This window comes from Pelophylax lessonae (genome assembly GCF_965119305.1).
Source record: "Pelophylax lessonae genome assembly, chromosome: 10".
In the NCBI taxonomy this organism is placed as follows: domain Eukaryota; kingdom Metazoa; phylum Chordata; class Amphibia; order Anura; family Ranidae; genus Pelophylax; species Pelophylax lessonae.
The window spans coordinates 241,063,190-241,089,847 of record NC_138777.1 but is presented as its reverse complement, the minus strand read 5'-3'; the positions used below and the strand labels follow the sequence as shown (position 1 = coordinate 241,089,847).

General features: G+C 49.7%; 2 protein-coding genes across 2 annotated transcripts in view; one reads left to right on the top strand and one right to left on the bottom strand.

Moving 5' to 3' along the window:
- Positions 1-26,658, top strand: part of DYNC1LI2 (dynein cytoplasmic 1 light intermediate chain 2) — a 332,150-nt gene that overhangs the window by 221,237 nt on the left and 84,255 nt on the right. The gene's annotated exons all lie outside the window — the stretch shown is intronic.
- Positions 1,784-21,776, bottom strand: LOC309565355 (uncharacterized protein). Its single transcript, XM_082270270.1, has 3 exons — positions 21,642-21,776; positions 3,762-4,484; positions 1,784-3,299 (listed from the first exon to the last, which is right to left on the bottom strand). Exons 2-3 carry the CDS (start codon positions 4,473-4,475, stop codon positions 2,172-2,174), a joined length of 1,842 nt encoding a protein of 613 aa, XP_082126396.1. The 5' UTR covers positions 4,476-4,484; positions 21,642-21,776; the 3' UTR covers positions 1,784-2,171.

Genomic DNA, 26,658 nt, shown 5'->3' with positions numbered 1-26,658 from the left:
GAGAAGGATTGGGAGAAAGTGCTGTGGTTAGAGGAGACCAAAATTGAGCTCTTTGGCATTAACTCGACTTACTGTGTTTTGAAGAAGAAAAATGCTGACTATGACCCTAAGAACGCCGACCCTACAGCCACCGTCCCTACAGCCAAGCACAGAGGTGGAAACGATGATTTGGGGCTGTTTCTCTGATAAAGGTACAGGCCGACTTTGCCACATTGATTGGCCAGTGGGTGGGGCCATGCATTGTAAAATCTTGGATGAGAACCTTCTTCTCTCAGCCAGAACACTGAAGATGGGTCATGGATGGATCTTCCAGCATGACAATGACCCAAAACATATCGCCAAGACAACAAAGGAGTGGCTCAAGAAGAAGCACATGAAGGTCATGGAGTGGCCCAGCCAGTCTGCAGACCTTCATCCTATAGAAAATACATGGAGGAGGGAGCCGAAACTTCGAGTTGCCAAGAAACCTTAAGGATTTAGAGATCTGTAAAGAAGAAAGGACCAAAATCCCTCCTGAGATGTGTGCAAACCTGGGGGCCAACTACAAGAAATGTCTGACCTCTGTGCTTCCAACAAGGGTTTCTCCACCAACTACTAAGGGGATCAAATACTTATTTTACTCCCTGAACTGCAACTCCATTTATAACATTTGTACCGTGTGATTTTTCTGGATTTTTGGTTGATATTCTGATTCTATCATATAAAATACACCTATGATAAAATTATACACCCGCCATTTCTTTCTAAGTGGGCAAACTTACACAATCTGCAGGGGAGCCAATCATTTTCCCCATTGTACATACACAGTTAAAAAAAATAAATAAAATGAACACTTTGAAAACACATCAGATCTCAATGGGGAAAAATCTCATGCTGGATATCTATACTGGTATGGGCTGGGTAATGTGTTGGGATTCTATATTGGTATGGACTGGGTAATGTGTTGGGATTCTATATTGGTATGGACTGGGTAATGGGTTTGGATCTATACTGGTATGGACTGGGTAATGTGTTAGTATCTATACTGGTATGGACTGGGTAATGGGTTAGGATCTATACTGGTATGGACTGGGTAATGGGTTAGGATCTATACTGGTATGGACTGGGTAATGTGTTAGGATCTATACTGGTATGGACTGGGTAATGTGTTAGGATCTATACTGGTATGGACTGGGTAATGTGTTAGGATCTATACTGGGATGGACTGGGTAATGGGTTAGGATCTATACTGGGATGGACTGGGTAATGTGTTAGGATCTATACTGGTATGGACTGGGTAATGGGTTGGGATCTATACTGGTATGGATGCCACATTTGATGTGAATGAAAATTATCACCCTACAGAGGGCTGAATTCAAAGATAACCCAAAGTGAAAATAAATCATGCAGCAGGGGAGTCCTCAGTAGTTTGTATGGCCCCCATGTGCTTTTATGCATGCCTGAATGTCAGGGGAAGCTCCCAACGAGGTGACGGATGGTGTCCTGGGGCGTTTCCTCCAAGAACTGAGCTCCTGGTTTCAGTCGCACCCTCTGTGGGTGGGTGGGGGGGGGATCCATTGCAGTGTCTGCGGGGGGAATGGGTTCAGTGGCAGCGTCTGTAGTGAAAATAGAACCAACAGGGACCTGAATGGAAAGCCAGTGTGAAAGGCCCCTATACACAACTCCCCCCCCCCCCCCCCCGATCAGTTCAGATAATGGAAAAACGGCTTTACCTCCTCACTGCTTACCACTGAAAGCCACATTTTTCATGCATCGGCCTTAAAAACAAAATCAGGAAGCAAAGTAAACTTAAATATGATATTTTATTCGTGGAAAACATCGTGGTTCATGCGTTTTAAGACAAATTTAACATCGGGTTAAGCTCACAATTTGTTAGGCGTTGGTCACTTTTCTCACATTTGGCGTTTTGGAACATTAATGTCCAATGAAAAGATAGAAAACATGGATATCTATAAATTACTTCTCGGGAACTTTGCATAAGTTATATATTAAATTTGGCAGATTCCGATCAGCTCAGTCATTAATAAAAGATTTGGTCGGGGTTCGATTTTTGAATTTTAAATTCCAAACTTTTAAAACTTTCATGATGAATTTGGTCACAGGCAATGTAGACAGTTCAGATTGCGGATGTTTTGAATTCTCCACTGGAACCAGGAAAAGTATCCATGCGTTTATTCATTGCATACTTGAATTTCATGACTTTTGTTCTGCTCATTAAGGTCATGAAGATCGTTGTCACATTTGTCCTCTAGATGAACCTTGATCTCTTCTTTGATGGGCAAACCATTTCCGACTCCATATTTCTCCAGGATCTCTGGAGCTGGAGGCTCCTTTTCCTTCTTCGTTTCTTCTGCAGAGGTTTCCCGCTTTTCAGCTTTGTCTTCTGAAGTGCAGTGCTGAGATGCATCGAGCGTTTCTTTAGTATCTGGTGCAGCGGTGGAATCATTTTCATTCTTTGAGGTCACCAAAATATCTATTGGAACTTTGCGATCTTCATTCACCACCGGACTGTCCTGCGGTGTGGCCGGCTTATCAATAGCCTCCTTCACCACCTCTTTTTGTTCTTTGTTATCTTCTTCCTTCAGCTCTGTGGAGATCGGAGGCACCTCTATGTGGCCATCGTCTGCCAAGTTCTCGGAAGGTCCATTTTGACATACAGGAGCCTCAGAAGCAGCACCTTTCTCGGAGATATCAGACGGCTGATTTATAGAAGCAGCTTCAGTAGGTGGTGGTGGTGGTGGTGGAATTGTGGCTGCCTCTGAACCCTGATCACTGCACCCCAAGGATTCCTGGTTCTCCAAAGGGTCTGGACCATTAGCAGTTTCAGGCACTTCAGTGGATTGTGGTGGCAATGGTTCAGAAGATAATTCTTGCTCTTGCTTAGTTTCACTTATTTTTTCAGATGCAGGACAAGGCACCGATTCTGGGTCTGTCGCTGGTTCATCATTCTGCTCCGGAACAGCTGGCTCAACCAATATCTCTGGCACTGCTGGTAATACAGGCGCAACAACTGCTTCTGGTGCTGGGACCGGGGAAGGTTCTGGGGCTAGTTCAGATTCTTTTGTTGCAGGCTCCACTGGTTCAGGTAATGCGGAATGCGTTGGCTCTGTAGTGGGATCAGAGTTAGGCAATGCAGAATTTTCCTTTTCTGGTACAGCCGTTTCCTGGGGTTTTGCTACTTCGGCTATCTGGGCGGGTTCAACTACCTCGGTCTTAGAGACCAGTTCTGATACTACAGCTTCGGCAACTGGTTCCACCACAGGCTCCATGGACACACTTTTGGGGGCCGATATTTCCACCACAGGCTCTATGGACACACTTTTGGGGGCTGATATTTCCACCACAGGCTCTATGGACACGCTTTTGGGGGCCGATATTTCCACCACAGGCTCTATGGACACGCTTTTGGGGGCTGATATTTCCACCACAGGCTCTATGGACACGCTTTTGGGGGCTGATATTTCCACCACAGGCTCTATGGACACGCTTTTGGGGGCTGATATTTCCACCACAGGCTCTATGGACTCACTTTTGGGGGGTGATATTTCCACCACAGGCTCTATGGACGCACTTTTGGGGGGTGATATTTCCACCACAGGCTCTATGGACGCACTTTTGGGGGGTGATATTTCCACCACAGGATCTATGGACACGCTTTTGGGGGCTGATATTTCCACCACAGGCTCTATGGACACACTTTTGGGGGGTGATATTTCCACCACAGGCTCTATGGACGCACTTTTGGGGGGTGATATTTCCACTTTCTCAGGCACTTTTTCCAGTTTTTCTGGCTCTACAACAGGCTCGTTAGCTTGTGTAGGCACTTTTTCAGAGACTTGGTCTTCGGACCCCACAGGTGCAGGAGGTTTCGCAGTCTGTACTGCCTCCACCTTTGTCACTGGTTCGGATACCTGCTTGACCCAGACTTCTTCTGGTACTGGAGCCAACTGCTTGGTCTCTGCTGAAGGTTTGCAGTCTGAGCCTTCCATTTCTTTCACCGGTTTGGATTCCTGAGTTGGTTTATCTGCAGCAGCTGACTGAGGTTCCTTCACTTCACATTCTGTTTCAGTTTTGTCCTCAGATGCTCTTTTTAGTTCATTTTCACATGCCTGTTCCGGGGCAGCGGATTTAACCTCATCCGGTTCTTTTGTTCCTTGCGTATGGTCCTTTTCTTCTGCCTTCTCTTGTTCTGTACTAGATTTGATCTCTGGCTTTTGGTCTTGGTTGGATTGGTCTTTGGTTGTCTCACCAGTTGTAACCTCCACATCCGACTGCTTATCCTTCGATTCCTCATTGATTCCGTTGTTCTGAGATTGGTCAGTGGGAGATTTTTCTCCCTTTGGTTCTGCTGCATCTTTTTGTCCCTCTTGATTTTCTGTTTCTTTTTGTTCTACTTCAGTCGTCTCCGTCGACTCTCCATCCTTACCGGCACCAAGGCAGTATCCCTTCTTCTTCTTACTTAGCTTTGCTCCCATTGTGATTCACTGCAGGAAAAGAGAAGAGAATGTAAGACGGTATTTTTAAACTTCACATAAAATTAACCTTTTCCTATACAAGGTAAAAAACAAATCCCATTACTGTAGATGGCGGACACTAAAAGCAGTCTTGGCAAATGCTTGCCGATGGTCAGTGTGCCAAATGCAGCTCTGAAGGTAACGTAGAGGACGAGGACGCCAGTCCCATAACTGGAAACCTTAGACCCCGCCCCCTCGTTCAGTGTTACTTTCTTTAATGAGCTATAAATTCTGACAGATGGCCAGCTTTCCTCTTCCTGCAAGACAAGAAGCTGTTGCGTTGGGACTTCTTGGCTTCAACTAGGCAGCATTTGGCACACGCTCAAATCTTTTCCAATATTTATCAAGCTTCTTTTACTCCGCACATTGCCGAAGAATACAGAAAAATAAAATAGAGGTTTCTGCATCTACTCAAGCATTGCTGTGTCATCCATAGACCTGCCAGTACAATACCCATGAATGCGCAGGCAGGGGCAGGCATACAGGAGGCCTGCTGCAATCATAAGCATTGTGTGCTGCATGCTTCATAATTGAACATTTACTGGGCCAGACAAATGAACAGAAAAATCATCATTATGACAATCGCCAATTAAGCTTAAATTCCAATTTAAAGAAATAAATAAACCACAAATGCCAGAAATAGCCAATTGCTTCTTAACGAGCATCTCAGTAGGGTGCTTAGAATTAATGTGCTTAGAATCTGCAAGGAAAGCCTGCAGTACTCTTTTTCCCAATAGACATTGAACATGAATTTTGGTTGATATTTGACCACATGGAGACCTGAGTGGGCGCCGCTGGTAGCTTCCAGTGGACTTCTCTGCAACAAGATAGGTAGTGAGGCTGGAGGCTGGCCATCAATGGTCTGCAATACTCTGTCTTCGTACAGCTGGCCATGTGTACACTATTATATATATATACACACACACACACACACACACACATCTATGGGCCGCACCAGTTTACGTCACTTAGTAGAATTAGAATACATTCATGTATCGTGGAGAAGAGGATTTGATCCCTGCTGATTGTGTAAGTTTGCCCACTTACAAAGAAATGGGGGGGGGGGGGGTGTATAATTTTATATGATAGAGACAGAATATCAACCAAACATTCAGAAAAACACATGATACAAATGTTATAAATGGAGTTGCAGTTCAGGGAGTAAAATAAGTATTTGATCCTCTAAGTAGTTGGTGGAAAAACCCTTGTTGGAAGCACAGAGGTCAGACATTTCTTGTAGTTGGGAAGCACAGAGGTCAGCCGTTTCTTGTAGTTGGGAAGCACAGAGGTCAGCCGTTTCTTGTAGTTGGGAAGCACAGAGGTCAGACGTTTCTTGTAGTTGGAAGCACAGAGGTCAGCCGTTTCTTGTAGTTGGGAAGCACAGAGGTCAGACGTTTCTTGTAGTTGGGAAGCACAGAGGTCAGACGTTTCTTGTAGTTGGAAGCACAGAGGTCAGACGTTTCTTGTAGATGGAAGCACAGAGGTCAGACGTTTCTTGTAGATGGAAGCACAGAGGTCAGACGTTTCTTGTAGATGGAAGCACAGAGGTCAGACGTTTCTTGTAGATGGAAGCACAGAGGTCAGACGTTTCTTGTAGATGGAAGCACAGAGGTCAGACGTTTCTTGTAGATGGAAGCACAGAGGTCAGACGTTTCTTGTAGTTGGAAGCACAGAGGTCAGACGTTTCTTGTAGATGGAAGCACAGAGGTCAGACGTTTCTTGTAGATGGAAGCACAGAGGTCAGACGTTTCTTGTAGATGGGAAGCACAGAGGTCAGACGTTTCTTGTAGATGGGAAGCACAGAGGTCAGACGTTTCTTGTAGATGGAAGCACAGAGGTCAGACGTTTCTTGTAGATGGGAAGCATAGAGGTCAGACGTTTCTTGTAGATGGGAAGCACAGAGGTCAGACGTTTCTTGTAGATGGGAAGCACAGAGGTCAGACGTTTCTTGTAGTTGGAAGCACAGAGGTCAGACGTTTCTTGTAGTTGGAAGCACAGAGTTCCCTCCATAAATTTTCTATAGGATGAAGGTCTGGAGACTGGCTAGGCCACTCCATGACCTTAATGTGCTTCTTCTTGAGCCAATCCTTTGTTGCCTTGGTGATATGTTTTGGGTCATTGTCATGCTGGAAGACCCATCTTCAGTGTTCAGGCTGAGGGAAGAAGGTTCACATCCAAGATCTTACAATACATGGCCACATTGAGGGGCCAAGGCAGCCTGTACCTTTAGTAGAGAAACAGCCCCAAAGCATCATGTTTCCACCTCTGTGCCTGACTGTATGGATGGCGACTGTAGGGGACGGCGACTGTAGGGGTGATGTTTTTAGGGTCATAAGCAGCATTTTTTCCTTCCTCCAGACACGGCGAGTCGAGTTAATGCCAAACACTCAATTTTGGTCTCATCTGACCACAGCACTTTCTCCCAATCCTTCTCTGAATCATTTAGATGTTCATTGGCATGACTGTACATGTGTCTTCCTGAGAAGGGGGACCTTGCGGGCGCTGCAGGATTTCAATCCATGGAGGTGTATTGTGTTACCAATGGTGTGTTTGGTGACTGTGTTCCCAACTGTCTTGAGATCATTCACAAGCTCCTCCCATGTAGTTCTGGGCGGATCCCTCACTTTTCTTATGACCATCCTCACCCCATGAGGGGAAATCTTGCATGGAGCTCCAGACTGAGGACCATTGATGGTTGATGTATTTCTTCCATTTGCTAATAATCGCTCCAACAGTCGTCTCCTTCTCCCCAATCTTCTTGCTGATGGTTTTGTAGCCATTCCAGCCTTGTGCCGGCCTCCAATCTTTTCCCTGGCCTCCTCTGACAGCTCTTTGGTCTTCCCATGATGGTGAGCTGTGATTGGAGGAAAGAGATTCTGTGGACGGGTGTCTTCTATACACATGAGTTGTGGTTAGGAGCTCCTTCTTACATTGACAGGACTAATCTGTGTACCACATGAGAACCTACTGTAGGCAGTCTGTAGGAGGCAGAATTATTGTTGGTTGGTCAGGGATCAAATACTTATTTTACTCACTGAACTGCAACTCCATTTATAACATTTGCATCATGTGATTTTTCTGGATTTTTGGTCGATATTCTGTCTCTATCATATAAAATACACCTATGATAAAATTATATACCCCCCTCCATTTCTTTGTAATCTGCAGGGATCCAATCATTGGCCCTTCTGTACACACAGCTGGAATCTGCAAAGTAGAGAACACATTGCAATATTTTCCGGACATGAATTGTTGTACAGAGAACACCTGAATGGGATTGGGATCAACCTCTTGCAGGCTATGTGCAACAGAGCTCAGACTGGGAGGTGAGAAGCAGCACAGAGATAATCAGTTGTGCTGCAGAGGAAGGAACATTCCGATAGGAGTGAGGAGTTCACCTGTCTGCTGCTTCTCCTTTCACTGTCCAATCACAGGCTGGGGGAGGGACAAGACCTGAAAGTGCTGTAGAGTAAAATCAGGTTTTCTGCCTGGCCAGACAGGGCTGTGCTATGTGGCAGAGCTGTATAAATCTCAGTTCTGAATGGACAGAAATATAAATCCTATGGCAGGTAAAAACGGCCCCTTCTACAAATGTTATGTGTTCTGCTTTGAATCAAATCTGTGCCCCATTCATCGCAGGCAAAGTAACAGATTTGGTTTATTGCTCCCCCAATCAGTGACCTAGGCTCACCTTTCCACCTCACCCTGCCGCCCCATTCAGCCACCCAAAGGGGTGGAAATACCCAGGACTGCGGGAATTGGGGCGCATGCGACTGACTTTACCTTTTGAAATTAAAAAAAGGAATACATTATACAATACATACACCAAACATCATACAATAATACACCAAACATCATACAATAATACATACACCAAACATCATACAATAATACACCAAACATCATAATAATCCAGCAGCTTCCATACGACATCACTGGCCTGGGACAAGCATAGACCGGTGCGGTGCATTTTGGTCCGTGAAATTCTGGGTATCTGTATAATTCTAGCTAAAATATAAACACATGAAATACGCTGACAAAACGCTAACATGCCTAAAAAAAGCGATCTGTGCAGGTGTGAACGGGGCCCTAAAGATGAGCCCCCCCCCCCAGATCTCTCTACATTGCGTGGGATGTAAAAAAAAAAAAAAAAAACTTTTTTTTTTTATTACAGATTCCTTCCTTTTGTTATTCTGAAGAAATATCCGTTTGTTTCTCTGTGTCCATGCTTCACGCATGCTGAATTAGACCATCAATAGTTGTGGTATGAAGTCCACTAGGACCTCTTCTATCCACACCTCTGAGTGTTTCCATCGAAGATTCATCGGAGGCAGCCAGGAGTGAAATTCATTACCAGGAGACCGAATAAAAAAGGACCACCCTCATTACCAGGAGACCCAATAAAAAAAAAAGGACCACCCTCATTACCAGGAGACCCAATAAAAAAAAAGGACCACCCCAATACCAGGAGACCCAATAAAAAAGGACCACCCCATTACCAGGAGACCCAATAAAAGGACCACCCCATTACCAGGAGACCCAATAAAAGGACCACCCCATTACCAGGAGACCGAATAAAAGGACCACCCCATTACCAGGAGACCCAATAAAGGACCACCTCAGTCTGTAGAAGTGACCTTTAGGAACACAAGCAATCTCCATGATTAAAAGACCTTTTCAATGACCCTGAAGTGTTCAATCCATAAATCTTATTGGGTAAATAAAAAGGCTTGAAGTTGCTGCAAAGTAGTTTTTCCCCTTTCACTTCCGGCTCCTCTGACCAGATACCAGTGCCGGGTTTTGTAGTTCACCACCATGTGAACATCCCTTCGCTTCCAGAGGTTTCCGGGAAGGAACGCCGCTGTGACCACACAAAGGCTCAGCTGTCCATGGAAGGACAACTCCAATGATGAACGGCATCTGCAGGATGAGGACTTTTGAAAAAAAAAAAAATAAATAAATGTGGAAGTTTCCAGCTGGAAAATATCAACTAAACTGACATTTGTGTGGATTACTTCCAATAGGAGTGCCAGCCGAGATCTCCATTCAATCATTGGTGAACCCGGTCCATCCAATACTGGATCAATAACAGTGATGTAACCCTGTGATCTCATTGTGAGCTCACCATCCAATGGGAGTCACAGAAGGAAAGGAACGGCCAATCCACACTGAGAACAATTTGGGCTCATTTATCTGTAGAATCTTCAGTTATGTTGAGCCGTGACCTCCAACCTCTTCATCCCCCATCCCCCTCTCAATGTTCTACCATTATGGCCAAGCGTTCCTCTCACAGACTGGACCCAGCAAACCAGCACCATGCTTCCTGCTCCACACTAATCAAATCTGTATGGGTGTCAAACACTAACGCCAAGACTTCTGAATGTCACACGGATTGCATGTGATCCCCACCAACCCCATGATCCCCACCAACCCCGACCTTAAAGAAAGGAGTCCACTCATTAACAACCTTCCTAAAGTGTGAACCCTTCAATGTACAGCAGAATGTGGGGGTCCCTTCTCAGGCACATTGTCACTTCTTGGATCTTGCTAAATATTTGCTTGAAATCCAACATTCCAAAATATCCCCTCCCCCCCCTTCACATTTTCTTGTTTCCTGTAAGCAGAGTAACGCCATTTCTTCTATCAGCCATGAGAGTCGTACCATAAATATTACCGAGGAGAGTCAGCAGAACCCCAATCAATAAAGGTCAACTTTACTCTGACATTAGAAACCTGTGTGGGGAGAAATGGTGAGGCTAGACCTAGAGGATCTCTTCCATTGGTCTGTCTCATGGTCATCCACCGGCTTCAACTGAGTCACTGATTGGAAATAAGTATGCAGATCCGGGGCTCCAACTTCTCTACTCCACTTGCTGCATGATCATCCTAGGGCGATGGTTCTGAGTGACCAGCACCGGGGCTCAGTGGTTAGCACATCCACTTTGCAGCAATGGGGACCTTGGTTCAAACCCTGGCCAGGGCACTATGCGCATGGAGTTTGCATGTTCTCCCTGTGCGGGTTTTCTCAAAGTCATCCATGGTTCCTCCAGAGGTTGCCACGAGTTCTTTGAGCAACAAGCAATTCCTATCCTAGCCATGGACACCAAATGATCTTTTTAGCCATCTGTAAGGGGAGCCTTCTCCTCACTGACCACCCCCCCACCCACATAAGGGGAGCCTTCTCCTCACTGACCCCCCCCCGACCCACATAAGGGGAGCCTTCTCCTCACTGACCCCCCCCCGACCCACATAAGGGGAGCCTTCTCCTCACTGACCACCCCCCCGACCCACATAAGGGGAGCCTTCTCCCCACTCACCCCCCCGACCCACATAAGGGGAGCCTTCTCACTGACCACCCCCCCGACCCACATAAGGGGAGCCTTCTCCCCACTCACCCCCCCGACCCACATAAGGGGAGCCTTCTCACTGACCACCCCCCCGACCCACATAAGGGGAGCCTTCTCCCCACTGACCCCCCCCCCCGACCCACATAAGGGGAGCCTTCTCCCCACTGACCCCCCCGACCCACATAAGGGGAGCCTTCTCCCCACTGACCCCCCCCCCCGACCCACATAAGGGGAGCCTTCTCCCCATTGACCCCCCCCGACCCACATAAGGGGAGCCTTCTCCCCATTGACCCCCCCCGACCCACATAAGGGGAGCCTTCTCCCCACTCACCCCCCCCCGACCCACATAAGAGGAGCCTTCTCCCCACTCACCCCCCCCCCCCCCCCCGACCCACATAAGGGGAGCCTTCTCCTCACTGACCCCCCCCCCGACCCACATAAGGGGAGCCTTCTCCCCACTGACCCCCCTCCCCACATAAGGGGAGCGTTCTCCCCACTGACCCCCCCCCCCCCGGCCCACATAAGGGGAGCCTTCTCCCCACTGATCCCCCCCCAACCCACATAAGTTATTTCAAGGGTTCCTCATGTTAATCTTGAGAAAAGGCTGCTCTAGGTACTCTGGATCAGTACCAGCAGAATGTAGAGGAATCCAGTCTAAACTGGCTCCAGTATGCATGTGCACACCAGATTGGGACCTTAAATTGTGAGCTCCTTGAAGGGCAGCAACTGATGTGATTGATGTAAAGTGCCGTGCAAACTGACAGCGCTGTATAAATACCTGTAATAAGTACTGAGGCCGGGCAGTTGGCCCTTTCCAGCAGCAGATGTTAGCCCACAAATCCCTCTGCTGGACTCCTGGATGAGCTCCATGTTGCCTACATGTGAAATCACAGAATGGTTTCATGCAGCAATTGGAGGTCCTAAAACCAACAAATCCCCACCAGAACGGGTGTGCCGCCATTGAATCGTTTTTCAAAGGTGCAGCAAGTTCAGAGCCAGTCGTACCCTACCTGATTCTTAGCGAGTCAGACTCCAAAAGAACCCATTAGAAGCCCAATAGCTGATATACATACATGTTCTTGCTCCAAGTCAGATACTTCATTCACAAATATTGAAGGGTGGATCAGGGTAACCCCAGGAGTAGGGGGAAATCAGGGCAGCCCCCCGAAGTAGGGGGAAAGGGGGGGGGAATCATGGCCGGAGTATGCAGCTTCAAGTCAGCAATGGCAGCTTTTCTCTCTCTATACTACCAAAGCCTAGAGAAGTGGGAAGTCTACGCTTCCAGATATATACAGATCTCAGCCCTCCTGTTACCCTTATTAGTAATGAGACCGTCCTTCACATATATACCGGGCCACATAGACAGAACCTGGCAACTCTCCCAGGAGCCACCAAGAGCCAAACCTCCTCCCAGGAGCCACCAATCCCTCCTCCCAGGAGCCACCAAGAGCCAAACCTCCTCCCAGGAGCCACCAAGAGCCAAACCTCCTCCCAGGAGCCACCAAGAGCCAAACCTCCTCCCAGGAGCCACCAAGAGCCAAACCTCCTCCCAGGAGCCACCAAGAGCCAAACCTCCTCCCAGGAGCCACCAAGAGCCAAACCTCCTCCCAGGAGCCACCAAGAGCCAAACCTCCTCCCAGGAGCCACCAAGAGCCAAACCTCTCCCAGGAGCCACCAAGAGCTAAACTCTCCCAGGAGCCACGAGATCTACATACAAGTCTCCGGAAGTAGGGATCACTCTGACCTGCAGGGTCACATCTCATACAACTACCAGCAGACCAACCAACCCATTACCACCCTCCCAAATGTAATGGACGGATTTTAGGTAGCCGTCCCTAAAAAACAAACTAGAACAGAGAAAACACAGTTGTCCGTGGCAACCACATTTAATTTGGATTCTGCAATCTGCACTATACATGAAGGGATTTAGATTAGGGAAACCGGAGCAGACGACCTAAAAGGTGATCTAAACCCAACGATTCCAAAACCGCTCCATTCACGGCACGCCTCTGAGGAGAATGGAAATTTGCCAGCATGCTGGTGTCAGCTCTCAGCCAAAAACCTTCAAGTCCTCAAATGGTCGGTGCCAAAGCTGGTCACCTGTGCAGCACCATGACACCTGCAGAACCAAACAAAGGCCAACATAGCCCCACCCCCACCTGCAATATCCTCCTCCCACCAGGAGCCCAACAAGAAGATTCAGTGTATTCTATTGGCTGGCTCACATCTGTCGCTGGTTACATTTAGGAGTTTCTTTCGGCAGATCACATTTTTTTGTCCCCTTAGACTTCAATGGGGGCGCCCGAGAGACGTTCATAACTCTCCTTTCTCAAGTCCAACAACCGCCTTCTCCTCCCAGTTACTGGATTTCTATTGGTCTAAACAAGACCCCATAGGGGGAGATTTACTAAAACTGAGAAGTGCAAAATCTGCTTCCCATACACGGCTCCACCAATCAGCTTCCAGGTTTTATTGTCAAAGCTTCATTGAAGAAGCTGATTGGCTGCCATGTACAGCGGCACCATATTCGGAGTGCTCCAGTGTTAGTAAATTAACCCCAAAATAAAGTGAACAGAACAGCATACAAACCGCACCACAAATGACCGATGATTCCGACACCCGGAGCGAACCAATCCTTACAAGTGGTTGTAAATCTCAGACATGAAATATGAACAAAGCACATCCCTCTATAGTGTGTACTTATCCCAGTCCGGAGCACCAAATGTCATTTCTGTCTGCTGCCTCCTTCCTCTATCTGCATGAATCTCCTCCCCCGCCCTACTTCCTCCATCTGCATGAGTCTCCTCCCCCTCCCCCCCCCACTGCTATTTGCATGAGTCGCCTCCCCTCACTGCTATCTGCACAAGTAATATGAGGAAGTATTACTTTACTGAGAGAGTAGTGGATGCATGGAATAACCTTCCTGCAGAAGTGGTAGCTGCAAATACAGTGAAGGAGTTTAAGCATGCATGGGATAGGCATAAGGCTATCCTTCATATAAGATAGGGCCAGGGACTATTCATAGGATTCAGATATATTGGGCAGACTAGATGGGCCAAATGCTTCTTATCTGCCGACACTTTCTACGTTTCTCCCTTCCTCCCCACAAGAATCTCTTCTGACAAGTTTTCCTGACACCAAGAGATAAAAGGCAACAGAGGAGGAGTTTCAGCACACAGCCTGTGATTGACAGCCTCAGCTCTGTTGCTGTGTTAATTCGGGGGGGGGGGGTCCCCTTTCCTCCAATCGGCTCTCACTGAGCTCCGCAGAGTGCAAATTAAAGTAATTAATGTAGAAGTTCACCCCAACACTAAAATCACTACACCTACAGGCCTCCCCAACCCGAGGCCAACCTACAGGCCTCCCCAACCCGAGGCCAACCTACTGGCCTCCCCAACCCGAGGCCAACCTACAGGGCTCCCCAACCCGAGGCCAACCTACAGGGCTCCCCAACCCGAGGCCAACCTACAGGGCTCCCCAACCCGAGGCCAACCTACAGGGCTCCCCAACCCGAGGCCAACCTACAGGGCTCCCCAACCCGAGGCCAACCTACAGGGCTCCCCAACCCGAGGCCAACCTACAGGGCTCCCCAACCCGAGGCCAACCTACAGGGCTCCCCAACCCGAGGCCAACCTACAGGGCTCCCCAACCCGAGGCCAACCTACTGGCCTCCCCAACCCGAGGCCAACCTACTGGCCTCCCCAACCCGAGGCCAACCTACTGGCCTCCCCAACCCGAGGCCAACCTACTGGCCTCCCCAACTCGAGACCCAACCTACAGACCTCCCCAACTCGAGACCCAACCTACAGACCTCCCCAACTCGAGACCCAACCTACAGACCTCCCCAACTCGAGACCCAACCTACAGACCTCCCCAACTCGAGACCCAACCTACAGACCTCCCCAACTCGAGACCCAACCTACAGACCTCCCCAACCCGAGACCCAACCTACAGGCCTCCCCAACCCGAGACCAACCTACAGGCCTCCCCAACCCGAGACCAACCTACAGGCCTCCCCAACCCGAGACCAACCTACAGGCCTCCCCAACCCGAGACCAACCTACAGGCCTCCCCAACCCGAGACCAACCTACAGGCCTCCCCAACCCGAGACCAACCTACAGGCCTCCCCAACCCGAGACCAACCTACAGGCCTCCCCAACCCGAGACCAACCTACAGGCCTCCCCAACCCGAGACCAACCTACAGGCCTCCCCAACCCGAGACCAACCTATCTAGCTCTGTAAAGAAGAAAATCGCTATACATGCTGCGCCGCTCCACTCCCAGGCTGAGCTGACAGCGGCGGGTGCAGGAGAGGCAGCCGACAACGGAAGCCCCATAGCAAGTCTATGGGTGACGTCACTTCCCATTCATCTCACAGCCGTTGTCAGCCGTGTCCTCTGCAGAGCTCTCGCCGCTGGAGACCGGAGCGATTTTAGAAATGAACAGCGATTTCTTCTGTACCGGGCTGGATAAGTCTTTGATTGTGGATATCGATCAACTTCCAGATTTTACTGTTGGGGGGGGGGGGGGGGGGGTTGGAGGGGACTTCCACTTTTCTTCTGAACGCTTGAAGACAAGCTTTATAAATTCTGCACTTTGATGTGGAGGAGAGAGGACTGCAGATAAACCGGTACAACTCCTATGGGAGCATTGGTTTAATCTCTGTGTTACTTCATTGGGGATTTGGAGGGTGTACACCCACATAAAGCATGGGGGAGGGGTCCATTCCACTTTAGCCCGGGTTCACACTGGGGGGGGGGGTTGTAGCTGAACTCGCACAATTTCAAACCGCCATTTTCAGTGCGACTTCAGGGGGCGATTTGAAAGACGTGTGCGGGTTCATACACTGATGTCCATCGATATCACCCTGCCCCCCTCCCCCGAAGGTCACCAAAAATAGTGCAGAAACGACTTTCGGGAATCAAGTGTGACAATAAATGGAGAATTGCAGCCGTTGGCCAAAGTGACCCGAATTTCGTTTTCTAGAGGAGAGGAGGGCGGCGGCTATCCGAAACCAACCGAATTCCCAAATCCTGATTGGTTGTGGTCACCATTGGCAAGCTTCACTCCGGTCTCCATAACTGACCCCCCCCCCCCCCCAGTGTTCTGCAATCAGAGCTTACACTCAGATGACATCTGACAAATCACTGAGCAGAATTCGGTTGCTATGGGTGACAACATTGTAATTCACCTGGAAGAGCCGCGACTTCCTCCATGGAGGTCTGCAATCCTCAGCAATGCGATTCGGGCCGACCCGTCACCGACCCATTGTGTGCTGGATTCTTTGTTCTATAAAAAGCTCTTCCTGCCGGCCCCGCATCGCCCATCACACCCCATGGGGACTCCCTGCCGGCCCCACATCGCCCATCACACCCCATGGGGACTCCCTGCCGGCCCCGCATCACCCATCACACCCCATGGGGACTCCCTGCCGGCCCCGCATCGCCCATCACACCCCATGAGGACTCCTTGCCGGCCCCGCATCGCCCATCACACCCCATGGGGACTCCCTGCCGGCCCCGCATCGCCCATCACACCCCATGGGGACTCCCTGCCGGCCCCGCATCGCCCATCACACCCCATGAGAATTCTCCAAATGGCAGCATTATAAAAAAAAAATAAAACCCCTAAAATCAATACCCCCCCTCCCCCTCCCCCCATAGCCCAGATAATGTTGCTTGGGGCCCCCATTCACTTTCAGTGTCGGAGTTCTCATGGCATGAGCCGTACATTAACCAATCGTGTGCCACAACCCCCAACCGAGGCATCTGGGGGCCTCCATCCAGAACAATGGAGACCGAGAGATGGCACGTGTGCTGGAGGCAGCCATTCTTAACCCTTTCCCTGCCAGCTGGGGGGGGCCGGAAGGGTTACGCTCCATTATGTACCGGCAGATGGGGGGAGATCGAATGTACCGGATACAAAGTGATTTCATTACAATGATTGTTCTGTGGGCGAGTTAATGGCCGGATTGGTCGCATTTCGCACGCAAGACTCACATCTGCTCCGAGATTTACAAATAGAATATAAATAACCGTTCATCCTTTAGATTGTAAGCTCCACGGCCCGGCCCTCCTATTCCTTTTATATTGAACTGTAAATTGTTCTGTCCCCCTTTTATTGTAAAGCACTGCGAAAACGGATGGTGATAAATAAATCCCCTATACCCATAAATCCCCTATATACCGATATATAAATCCCCTATATACCCATATATAAATCCCCTATACCGATATATAAATCCCCCATACCGATATATAAATCCCCTATACCGATATATAAATCCCCTATACCCATAAATCCCCTATACCGATATATAAATCCCCTATACCGATATATAAATCCCCTATACCCATAAATCCCCTATACCCATATATAAATCCCCTATACCAATATATAAATCCCCTATACCCATATATAAATCCCCTATATACCGATATATAAATCCCCTATATACCGATATATAAATCCCCTATATACCGATATATAAATCCCCTATACCGATATATAAATCCCCTATACCCATAAATCCCCCATACTCATAAATCCCCTATACCCATAAACCCCCCATACCGATATATAAATCCCCTATATACCGATATATAAATCCCCTATACCCATAAATCCCCTATACCGATATATAAATCCCCTATACCCATAAATCCCCTATACCCATATATAAATCCCCTATATACCCATAATAAATAATATCCCGTATACTGATAAATAATATCCCGTATACTGATAAATAATATCCCGTATACTGATCAATAATATCCCGTATACTGATCAATACATCCAATCACCTGACGGATCGTTCTCATTCCTCCAGCCCTCTGTTAACCCTTCAGTTGCTGCAGCGTTCACACATTGGCGGTTCCCTAGCACAGTGGTCCTCAGGACCCCCTAACAGGCCAGATTTTAGGTATCACCTTGGGGAGATGCAGACTAGAATATTGCAATCACTGAGCAGCCAATGAGATCACCTGGGATGGATTTCAGTTATCTTGCAATCCTGGCCTGTTAGTGAGTCCTGGGGACCTCTGCCCCAGCACACCAATCACGTGACTCAGCGTCACAAAACACTTGCTGTTTGGCCAAAGAGCTAACACTCCAATACCCGGAATCCATTTTTCTTTACACCTCAGTACATTTTTTCCCCCCCTCTCTTCTCGATTTATTTGGTGCGGGTCAAAAAAATGATTTTATATACCGCAGTCGGAATCAGGATTTATACTCCCCCCCCCCCCCCCCCCCCAGGTCTGTACAATCAGAAATATTTTTCATCTTTTAAATGACAAAACCAAAAAAGAATAAAAAATGTTGCATTGAGAATACGGAATTCTGGTGCAGCCAACAGATCTGCGCACTCCTCAGTCCCATGTATGGGGGGGGGTGCGCTCCTCAGTCCCATGTATGGGGGGGGGGGGTGCGCTCCTCAGTCCCATGTATGGGGGGGGGGTGCGCTCCTCAGTCCCATGTATGGGGGGGGGGGGTGCGCTCCTCAGTCCCATGTATGGGGGGGGTGCGCTCCTCAGTCCCATGTATGGGGGGGGGGGGTGCGCTCCTCAGTCCCATGTATGGGGGGGGGGGGTGCGCTCCTCAGTCCCATGTATGGGGGGGGGTGCGCTCCTCAGTCCCATGTATGGGGGGGGGGTGCGCTCCTCAGTCCCATGTATGGGGGGGGGGGGTGCGCTCCTCAGTCCCATGTATGGGGGGGGGGGGTGCGCTCCTCAGTCCCATGTATGGGGGGGGGGTGCGCTACTCAGTCCCATGTATGGGGGGGGGTGCGCTACTCAGTCCCATGTATGGGGGGGGGGGTGCGCTACTCAGTCCCATGTATGGGGGGGGGGTGCGCTACTCAGTCCCATGTATGGGGGGGGGGTGCGCTACTCAGTCCCATGTATGGGGGGGGGGGGTGCGCTACTCAGTCCCATGTATGGGGGGGGGGTGCGCTACTCAGTCCCATGTATGGGGGGGGGGTGCGCTACTCAGTCCCATGTATGGGGGGGGGGTGCGCTACTCAGTCCCATGTATGGGGGGGGGTGCGCTACTCAGTCCCATGTATGGGGGGGGGTGCGCTACTCAGTCCCATGTATGGGGGGGGGTGCGCTACTCAGTCCCATGTATGGGGGGGGGGTGCGCTACTCAGTCCCATGTATGGGGGGGGGGTGCGCTACTCAGTCCCATGTATGGGGGGGGGGTGCGCTACTCAGTCCCATGTATGGGGGGGGGGGTGCGCTACTCAGTCCCATGTATGGGGGGGGGGGGGTGCGCTACTCAGTCCCATGTATGGGGGGGGGGTGCGCTCCTCAGTCCCATGTATGGGGGGGGTGCGCTCCTCAGTCCCATGTATGGGGGGGGGGGGTGCGCTCCTCAGTCCCATGTATGGGGGGGGGTGCGCTCCTCAGTCCCATGTATGGGGGGGGTGCGCTCCTCAGTCCCATGTATGGGGGGGGGTGCGCTCCTCAGTCCCATGTATGGGGGGGGGTGCGCTCCTCAGTCCCATGTATGGGGGGGGGTGCGCTCCTCAGTCCCATGTATGGGGGGGGTGCGCTCCTCAGTCCCATGTATGGGGGGGGGGGGGCGCGCTCCTCAATCCCATGTATGGGGGGGGGGGGGCACGCTCCTCAGTCCAATGTATGGGGGGGGGCACGCTCCTCAGTCCAATGTATGGGGGGGGGGCACGCTCCTCAGTCCCATGTATGGGGGGGGGGCACGCTCCTCAGTCCCATGTATGGGGGGGGGGCACGCTCCTCAGTCCCATGTATGGGGGGGGGGCACGCTCCTCAGTCCCATGTATGGGGGGGGGGGCACGCTCCTCAGTCCCATGTATGGGGGGCACACGCTCCTCAGTCCCATGTATGGGGGGCACACGCTCCTCAGTCCCATGTATGGGGGGGGGGGGGCACGCTCCTCAGTCCCATGTATGGGGGGGGGGGCACGCTCCTCAGTCCCATGTATGGGGGGCACACGCTCCTCAGTCCCATGTATGGGGGGGGGGGGGCGCGCTCCTCAGTCCCATGTATGGGGGGGGGGGGGCGCTCCTCAGTCCCATGTATGGGGGGGGGGGACGCGCTCCTCAGTCCCATGTATGGGGGGGGGGACGCGCTCCTCAGTCCCATGTATGGGGGGCACACGCTCCTCAGTCCCATGTATGGGGGGGGGGGGGGCGCGCTCCTCAGTCCCATGTATGGGGGGGGGGGCGCGCTCCTCAGTCCCATGTATGGGGGGCACACGCTCCTCAGTCCCATGTATGGGGGGGGGGGGGCGCGCTCCTCAGTCCCATGTATGGGGGGGGCGCGCGCTCCTCAGTCCCATGTATGGGGGGGGGGGGGGTGCGCTCCTCAGTCCCATGTATGGGGGGCACACGCTCCTCAGTCCCATGTATGGGGGGGGGCGCGCTCCTCAGTCCCATGTATGGGGGGGGAGGGGGGATATCGGTAGAAACGGTTGCATGAATTGCGATGATAGAAAAAGATTTATACGGCGCTCAGAACTCCCGATGATTATCTAGGATTCAATCGATTGATAATCTGCTGATAATCTGCTGTATGAGGCGGTCTGACAATACGATCCGCACACTGCAAGGAAACACGAGGACCTCACAGACATCGATTGATGCCGAACATCGATCCGTACAATCCGAACAATCATCTATGTGTCGATCTCACAGTCTTATAGATACAATCCTTTATAGATTTACAAACACTTATATATAATAATAATAAATACATAAAATCTGTCCATCAGAGATCCCATAAAACAAACAGCCGTACCCCAAAATAAATCGGTTACAGGTCCATCGGTGCCGCACCCGGCGTCTTCCCAACCGGCTCCGGGGGGATTCAGGGAATAATGAGAGCCGGGGGAGGGGGGATTTTATGTCTCCTCTACAGCTGCTCCCAATTACACAATAGATGGAGGTGAGAAGTCAGCTGATTGCAGCAAAGAGGAACCCCGGGGATACAATGGAACAATCCCATATATTATCTATATCCATCCATCCATCTATTATATATATCCATCCATCCATCCATCCATATATTATATATCCATCCATATCACACACATAGACTGTATATATAGTATACATGCAGTACACTCACACTATATATATATATATATACACACATACCGGCTTTGTAGTATTTCCTGCAATGAGGGACAATGGGGGGAGGGGCACTCATTACCTGGATTGGAGGATTTCCACCTTTACAACTTTCTGATACTTGCGGCGATTGTCAGCGATCGATTGTCAGTGATCTGAGCAATTGTCAGCGATCGATTGTCAGCGATTGTCAGCGATCGATTGTCAGCGATTGTCAGCGATCGATTGTCAGTGATCTGAGTGATTGTCAGCGATCGATTGTCAGTGATCTGAGCAATTGTCAGCGATCGATTGTCAGCGATTGTCAGCGATCGATTGTCAGCGATTGTCAGCGATTGTCAGAGATCTGAGCGATTGTCAGCGATTGTCAGCGATTGTCGGAGATCTGAACGATTGTCAGCGGTTGTCAGTGATTGTTGGTGATCTGAGCGATTGTCAGCGATTGTCGGAGATCTGAGCGATTGTCAGCGATTTGCACTCGTTGTGGATTTGGCGCAGTGAGCGTTGCAGCAGAGGGTCCCCAGAACAAAGGAGCCCCTCCAGCAGTGTCTGCACTGAGCTCAGCACCCCCCAGCCAGCGCACGCAATGCTGTAAGAGGCAGCCAGGCACACATCCATCCATCCATCCACACACAGCAGACAATGCCAGGCGGGGTGGCAATGCATACCTTGCAGTCAGAGCCAAGCTGGAGTCGGAGATGCAGCAGAACCAGCAGTGGTTGAGGTTGTAGGAAGATGGAGAGTGACAGATGCTCCCCTCTCAGAGGTACAATCTGGTGCTCCCATCCCCCTCCTCCTCCCCCTCCTCCTCACTCCCCTCCCTGCATCTGCTGTATTGAAGACCTCAAAGCAATGACTCTTCCCTTCCTCCGTCTCCTCCATTTAAAGAGGCCGCAGCTTCCAGGGGCTTCGCCCTTCTCACCCCCTTTATTGGCCGACTTCACTGTCATTGGTGATTTCCTTTCCTTCACCTCCCCCTCCCCCATTACTGTGACTTGGGGGTTATTGGGGGGACCGGCAGTCAGAGGGTTAACATGACACAGCAAGACCCTCAGTGACTGCGTGCGGGAAAATCGCTCCTTGTGATGTCATCATCCGCAAACCTTCCGAATCGCACAATTCCCTCGTCCAAAGAATGTCATTTATTGGAGCTCACCGATCCTCAGATCTGACGACTGCTTTCCTTTTCTATTTCAGGCTTTCTTTCCTTTATTTTCACCTGGTGATCCAGCCAGCAAGTCTGTTGTTTTTCTAAAGAACAAGCTGCCCCGCAGATGTAGCAGTTAGAGGGCTGAGACAAAGCATTGACCACTGACAGGGGTGCTTACAATGATCAGCTTTTATTTATTGATGTAAAACCTTTATCCTAAAAGGAACAAAAACTGATTATAAAAAATTTTGAGCATTTTTCAGCAGAACTCAGCCAGTGAGGAGAAGAATGAACCAATAAGAATGGCTGCTGAGAGTGGAGGGGGGGGGCAGCGGAGTGAGACGAGATTTTTGCAGAGTGGAGGGGAAAGAATTGGGGTTTTGCTCTTTCTTCCCATCCTCCGCCCTGCAGATACTTCCACCTCCGTGACAATTCTCAGTCCTCACTGGAAGCCTGAGTGACAGGGTGACAACACAGAAGACAGGGACAGAGCGTTGTCACCAGACATGGGAGTAAGTCACACATGTGCAAGTCTCAAGCAAGTCCCAAGTTACTGTGTGGAAAGGCAAGCAAGTCATTTATTTTGGTGAAGTCACAAATCAAGTCAAAATTCTGATCTATCCCAATTTTCACCTTTAAATCAGATAAAAGTCAGTGGTCAGGGTCAGTGGTCAGGGTCAGTGGTCAGGGTCAGTGGTCAGGGTCAGGGGTCAGGGTCAGTGGTCAGGGTCAGTGGTCAGGGTCAGGGGTCAGTGGTCAGGGGTCAGGGTCAGGGTCAGTGGTCAGGGTCAGTGGTCAGGGTCAGGGTCAGTGGTCAGGGTCAGGGGTCAGTAAATGTTTTGTTTTATTTTTAACATTAACAAAACTGCTCAGTGCTTTTTTCTTGGCATATTAGGCTCCGTTCACATGTTGGCGTTTTGGGGTGTTTTTGGGGCGTTTTTCTGCTCTAGGATCAGCTCTCAAAACGCCCAACAAGACAAATCCTATTCATTTCAATGGCCCCTGTTCACATCTGAGCGTTTTGACACCGTGAGCAAAAGTACATGAGCTTCTTATTGGGCAGATTACAGGCGTTTTCCATTGGTCTCTATTCAATCTAAAAACGCCTGCACAAAAAAACGCCTGCAAAAACGCCCATAAAAACGCCCATAAAAACGCCTGTAATAGCAACACCAAGATGTGAGCGTAGCCTTAAAGAAACGCTTTGAATGCCCAAACAGCTCAAAATCCTTCGTCCGGTCATCAACACCACAGCCACTAAAAACATGTTAAAGCCGAGTTCCGGCCTCAAAAATTTTTTTTTTTAATAAAAATCCCCCCGGGACAGTCAGGGTTGGTACATTCCACAATGGATGCCTCTGAACTGTCCCGAGTCGCACTTACCTGTAAGAAGAAATACTTACCTTGAAAGTTTCTTCTCCAACGCTGCCATCTCAGGTGTGGGCAGCGGAAGCCAGCGCGATCCTCTTCCGTCCTCTTCGGTCCCACGATGCACTGTACCGGCCCCGCCGTCACTTCCTGGGCTGCAGCGTCATCCCTGCACAGCTGGGCATGCCCAGAAGCTGTTTAGCAAGGTATGACGGCGCCTGCACCGGAACTGACGTCGGGGCCGGTGCAGGCGCATTGATTCCTGGGAGCGATGACATTCAGTTTCCAGGAGTCAATGCAAGCAGGAAGTGACGGCGGCGGACGAGTCCTCAGAGGGAGGAAGAGGAAGTAAGGTGAGTATATTTTCTTCTAAAACAAGGTAAGTAAAGAAAAAAAAATAATTATCCATTTCTTTTACAGGGGATTCTAAAAAAGCAGAAAAGGTAAAAAAAATTTCAGGGTGGAAATCCACTTTAAGTATTTCCAGTGTTAAGCAGCCAGTGTCCTAAAAATCAGAACACACTGAGGTGTTTTAAGTGACTGTGGTGTCAGAAACATAACCGGCATTCATTTTACTTTAACACATCTTGAGAAAATGCAAATATTTAATAACTTAAAAAAGTCATTTCGAGTCATATGTCTCAAGTCAAAGTCAAGTCTTTTATTAATTTTAGTCAAGCAAATCTCAAATCCTCAGAAGTCATGTGACTCGAGTCCACCACCTCTGGTTGTCACCATAGAACAGGAAGTGCTGAACACCGACCTCCATGGCGGGATCACCGGGGGATATTTTAATTGAACTGCAGATTGCAAAAGATTGAACTTTACTTTGGAAATGCCGGAGACCTGCAAAGCTTCTATCAGATTTAAAGTGAAAAAGTAATAAATTACGGGGGAGGGGCGGGATTTATATTGCAGACAAAGAATGAAGAGAACCAGGAGAAAACATTCCCAGCCAACCTGCAACAACCCCAATTTACTGCCCAACAATTCCAGGTAAAAACGGGTTTAGTTTGCACACAAAAACATGCGTAAGCCGCTTCACCACACCCTGATAGTATCTTCCCCCCGTATAACTTACACCCCAATATTATCTGCACCCCGATATTATCTGCACCCCGTATTACCTGCACCCCAAACTCCATGAGAGTCTCCAATGTTGGAGTGCATATAACAATGGATGGATTGGGGGCAGGGTTGTAGTGATACATTATAGTACAATAAAAGCTTCTCCCCGGAAACCTCACCACAGACAAAGCAATCTGATCACAGAAACACTACAATTACCAGCAACCGATCGTGTCTTCTTCCTCCTCCTTCTTCCTGGTGGATTGTGTCTTCTTCCTCCTCTATGGTGGATTGTGTCTTCTTCCTCCTCTCTGGTGGATTGTGTCTTCTCTCTCTTCTCTGGTGGATTGTGTCTTCTTCCTCCTCTATGGTGGCTCGTGTCTTCTTCCTCCTCTCTGGTGGCTCGTGTCTTCTTCCTCCTCTCTGGTGGATTGCATCTTCTTCCTCTTCTCTGGTGGATTGTGTCTTCTTCCTCCTCTCTAGTGGCCTGTATCTTCTTCCTCCTTTCTGGTGGATTGTATCTTCTTCCTCTTCTCTGGTGGATTGTGTCTTCTTCCTCCTCTCTAGTGGCCTGTATCTTCTTCCTCCTCTCTGTTGGTTTGTGTCTTCTTCCTCCTCTCTGGTGGATTGTGTCTTCTTCCTCCTCTCTGGTGGATTGTATCTTCTTCCTCCTCTCTGGTGGATTGTGTCTTCTCTCTCCTCTCTGGTGGATTGTATCTTCTTCCTCCTCTCCGGTGGATTGTATCTTCTTCCTCCTCTCTGGTGGATTGTATCTTCTTCCTCCTCTCTGGTGGATTGTGTCTTCTTCCTCTTCTCTGGTGGCTCGTGTCTTCCACCTCCTCCCTGGTGGCTTGTGTCTTCTTCCTCCTCCCTGGTGGCTCGTGTCTTCTTCCTCCTCTCTGGTGGCTCGTGTCTTCTTCCTCCTCTCTAGTGGATTGTGTCTTCTTCCTCCTCTCTGGTGGAATGTGTCTTCTTCCTCCTCTCTGGTGGCTCGTGTCTTCTTCCTCCTCTCTGGTGGATTGTGTCTTCTTCCTCCTCTCTGGTGGATTGTGTCTTCTTCCTCCTCTCTGGTGGATTGTGTCTTCTTCCTCCTCTCTGGTGGATTGTATCTTCTTCCTCCTCTCTGGTGGATTGTGTCTTCTTCCTCCTCTCTGGTGGATTGTGTCTTCTTCCTCCTCTCTGGTGGATTGTGTCTTCTGCCTCCTCTCTGGTGGCTCGTGTCTTCTTCCTCCTCTCTGATGGATTGTGTCTTCTTCCTCCTCTGTAGTGGATTGTGTCTTATTCCTCCTCTCTGGTGGCTTGTGTCTTCTTCCTCCTCTCTGGTGGCTCGTGTCTTCTTCCTCCTCTCTGATGGGTTGTGTCTTCTTCCTCCTCTCTAGTGGATTGTGTCTTCTTCCTCCTCTCTGATGGATTGTGTCTTCTTCCTCCTCTCTAGTGGATTGTGACTTCTTCCTCCTCTCTGGTGGAATGTGTCTTCTTCCTCCTCTCTGGTGGCTCGTGTCTTCTTCCTCCTCTCTGGTGGATTGTGTCTTCTTCCTCCTCTCTGGTGGCTCGTGTCTTCTTCCTCCTCTCTAGTGGATTGTGTCTTCTTCCTCCTCTCTGGTGGATTGTATCTTCTTCCTCCTCTCTAGTGGATTGTATCTTCTTCCTCCTCTCTGGTGGATTGTGTCTTCTTCCTCCTCTCTGGTGGATTGTGTCTTCTTCCTCCTCTCTGGTGGATTGTGTCTTCTGCCTCCTCTCTGGTGGCTTGTGTCTTCTTCCTCCTCTCTGATGGATTGTGTCTTCTTCCTCCTCTCTAGTGGATTGTGTCTTCTTCCTCCTCTCTGGTGGCTCGTGTCTTCTTCCTCCTCTCTGGTGGCTCGTGTCTTCTTCCTCCTCTCTGATGGATTGTGTCTTCTTCCTCCTCTCTAGTGGATTGTGTCTTCTTCCTCCTCTCTGATGGATTGTGTCTTCTTCCTCCTCTCTAGTGGATTGTGTCTTCTTCCTCCTCTCTAGTGGATTGTGTCTTCTTCCTCCTCTCTGGTGGATTGTGTCTTCTTCCTCCTCTCTGGTGGATTGTGTCTTCTTCCTCCTCTCTGGTGAATTGTGTCTTCTTCCTC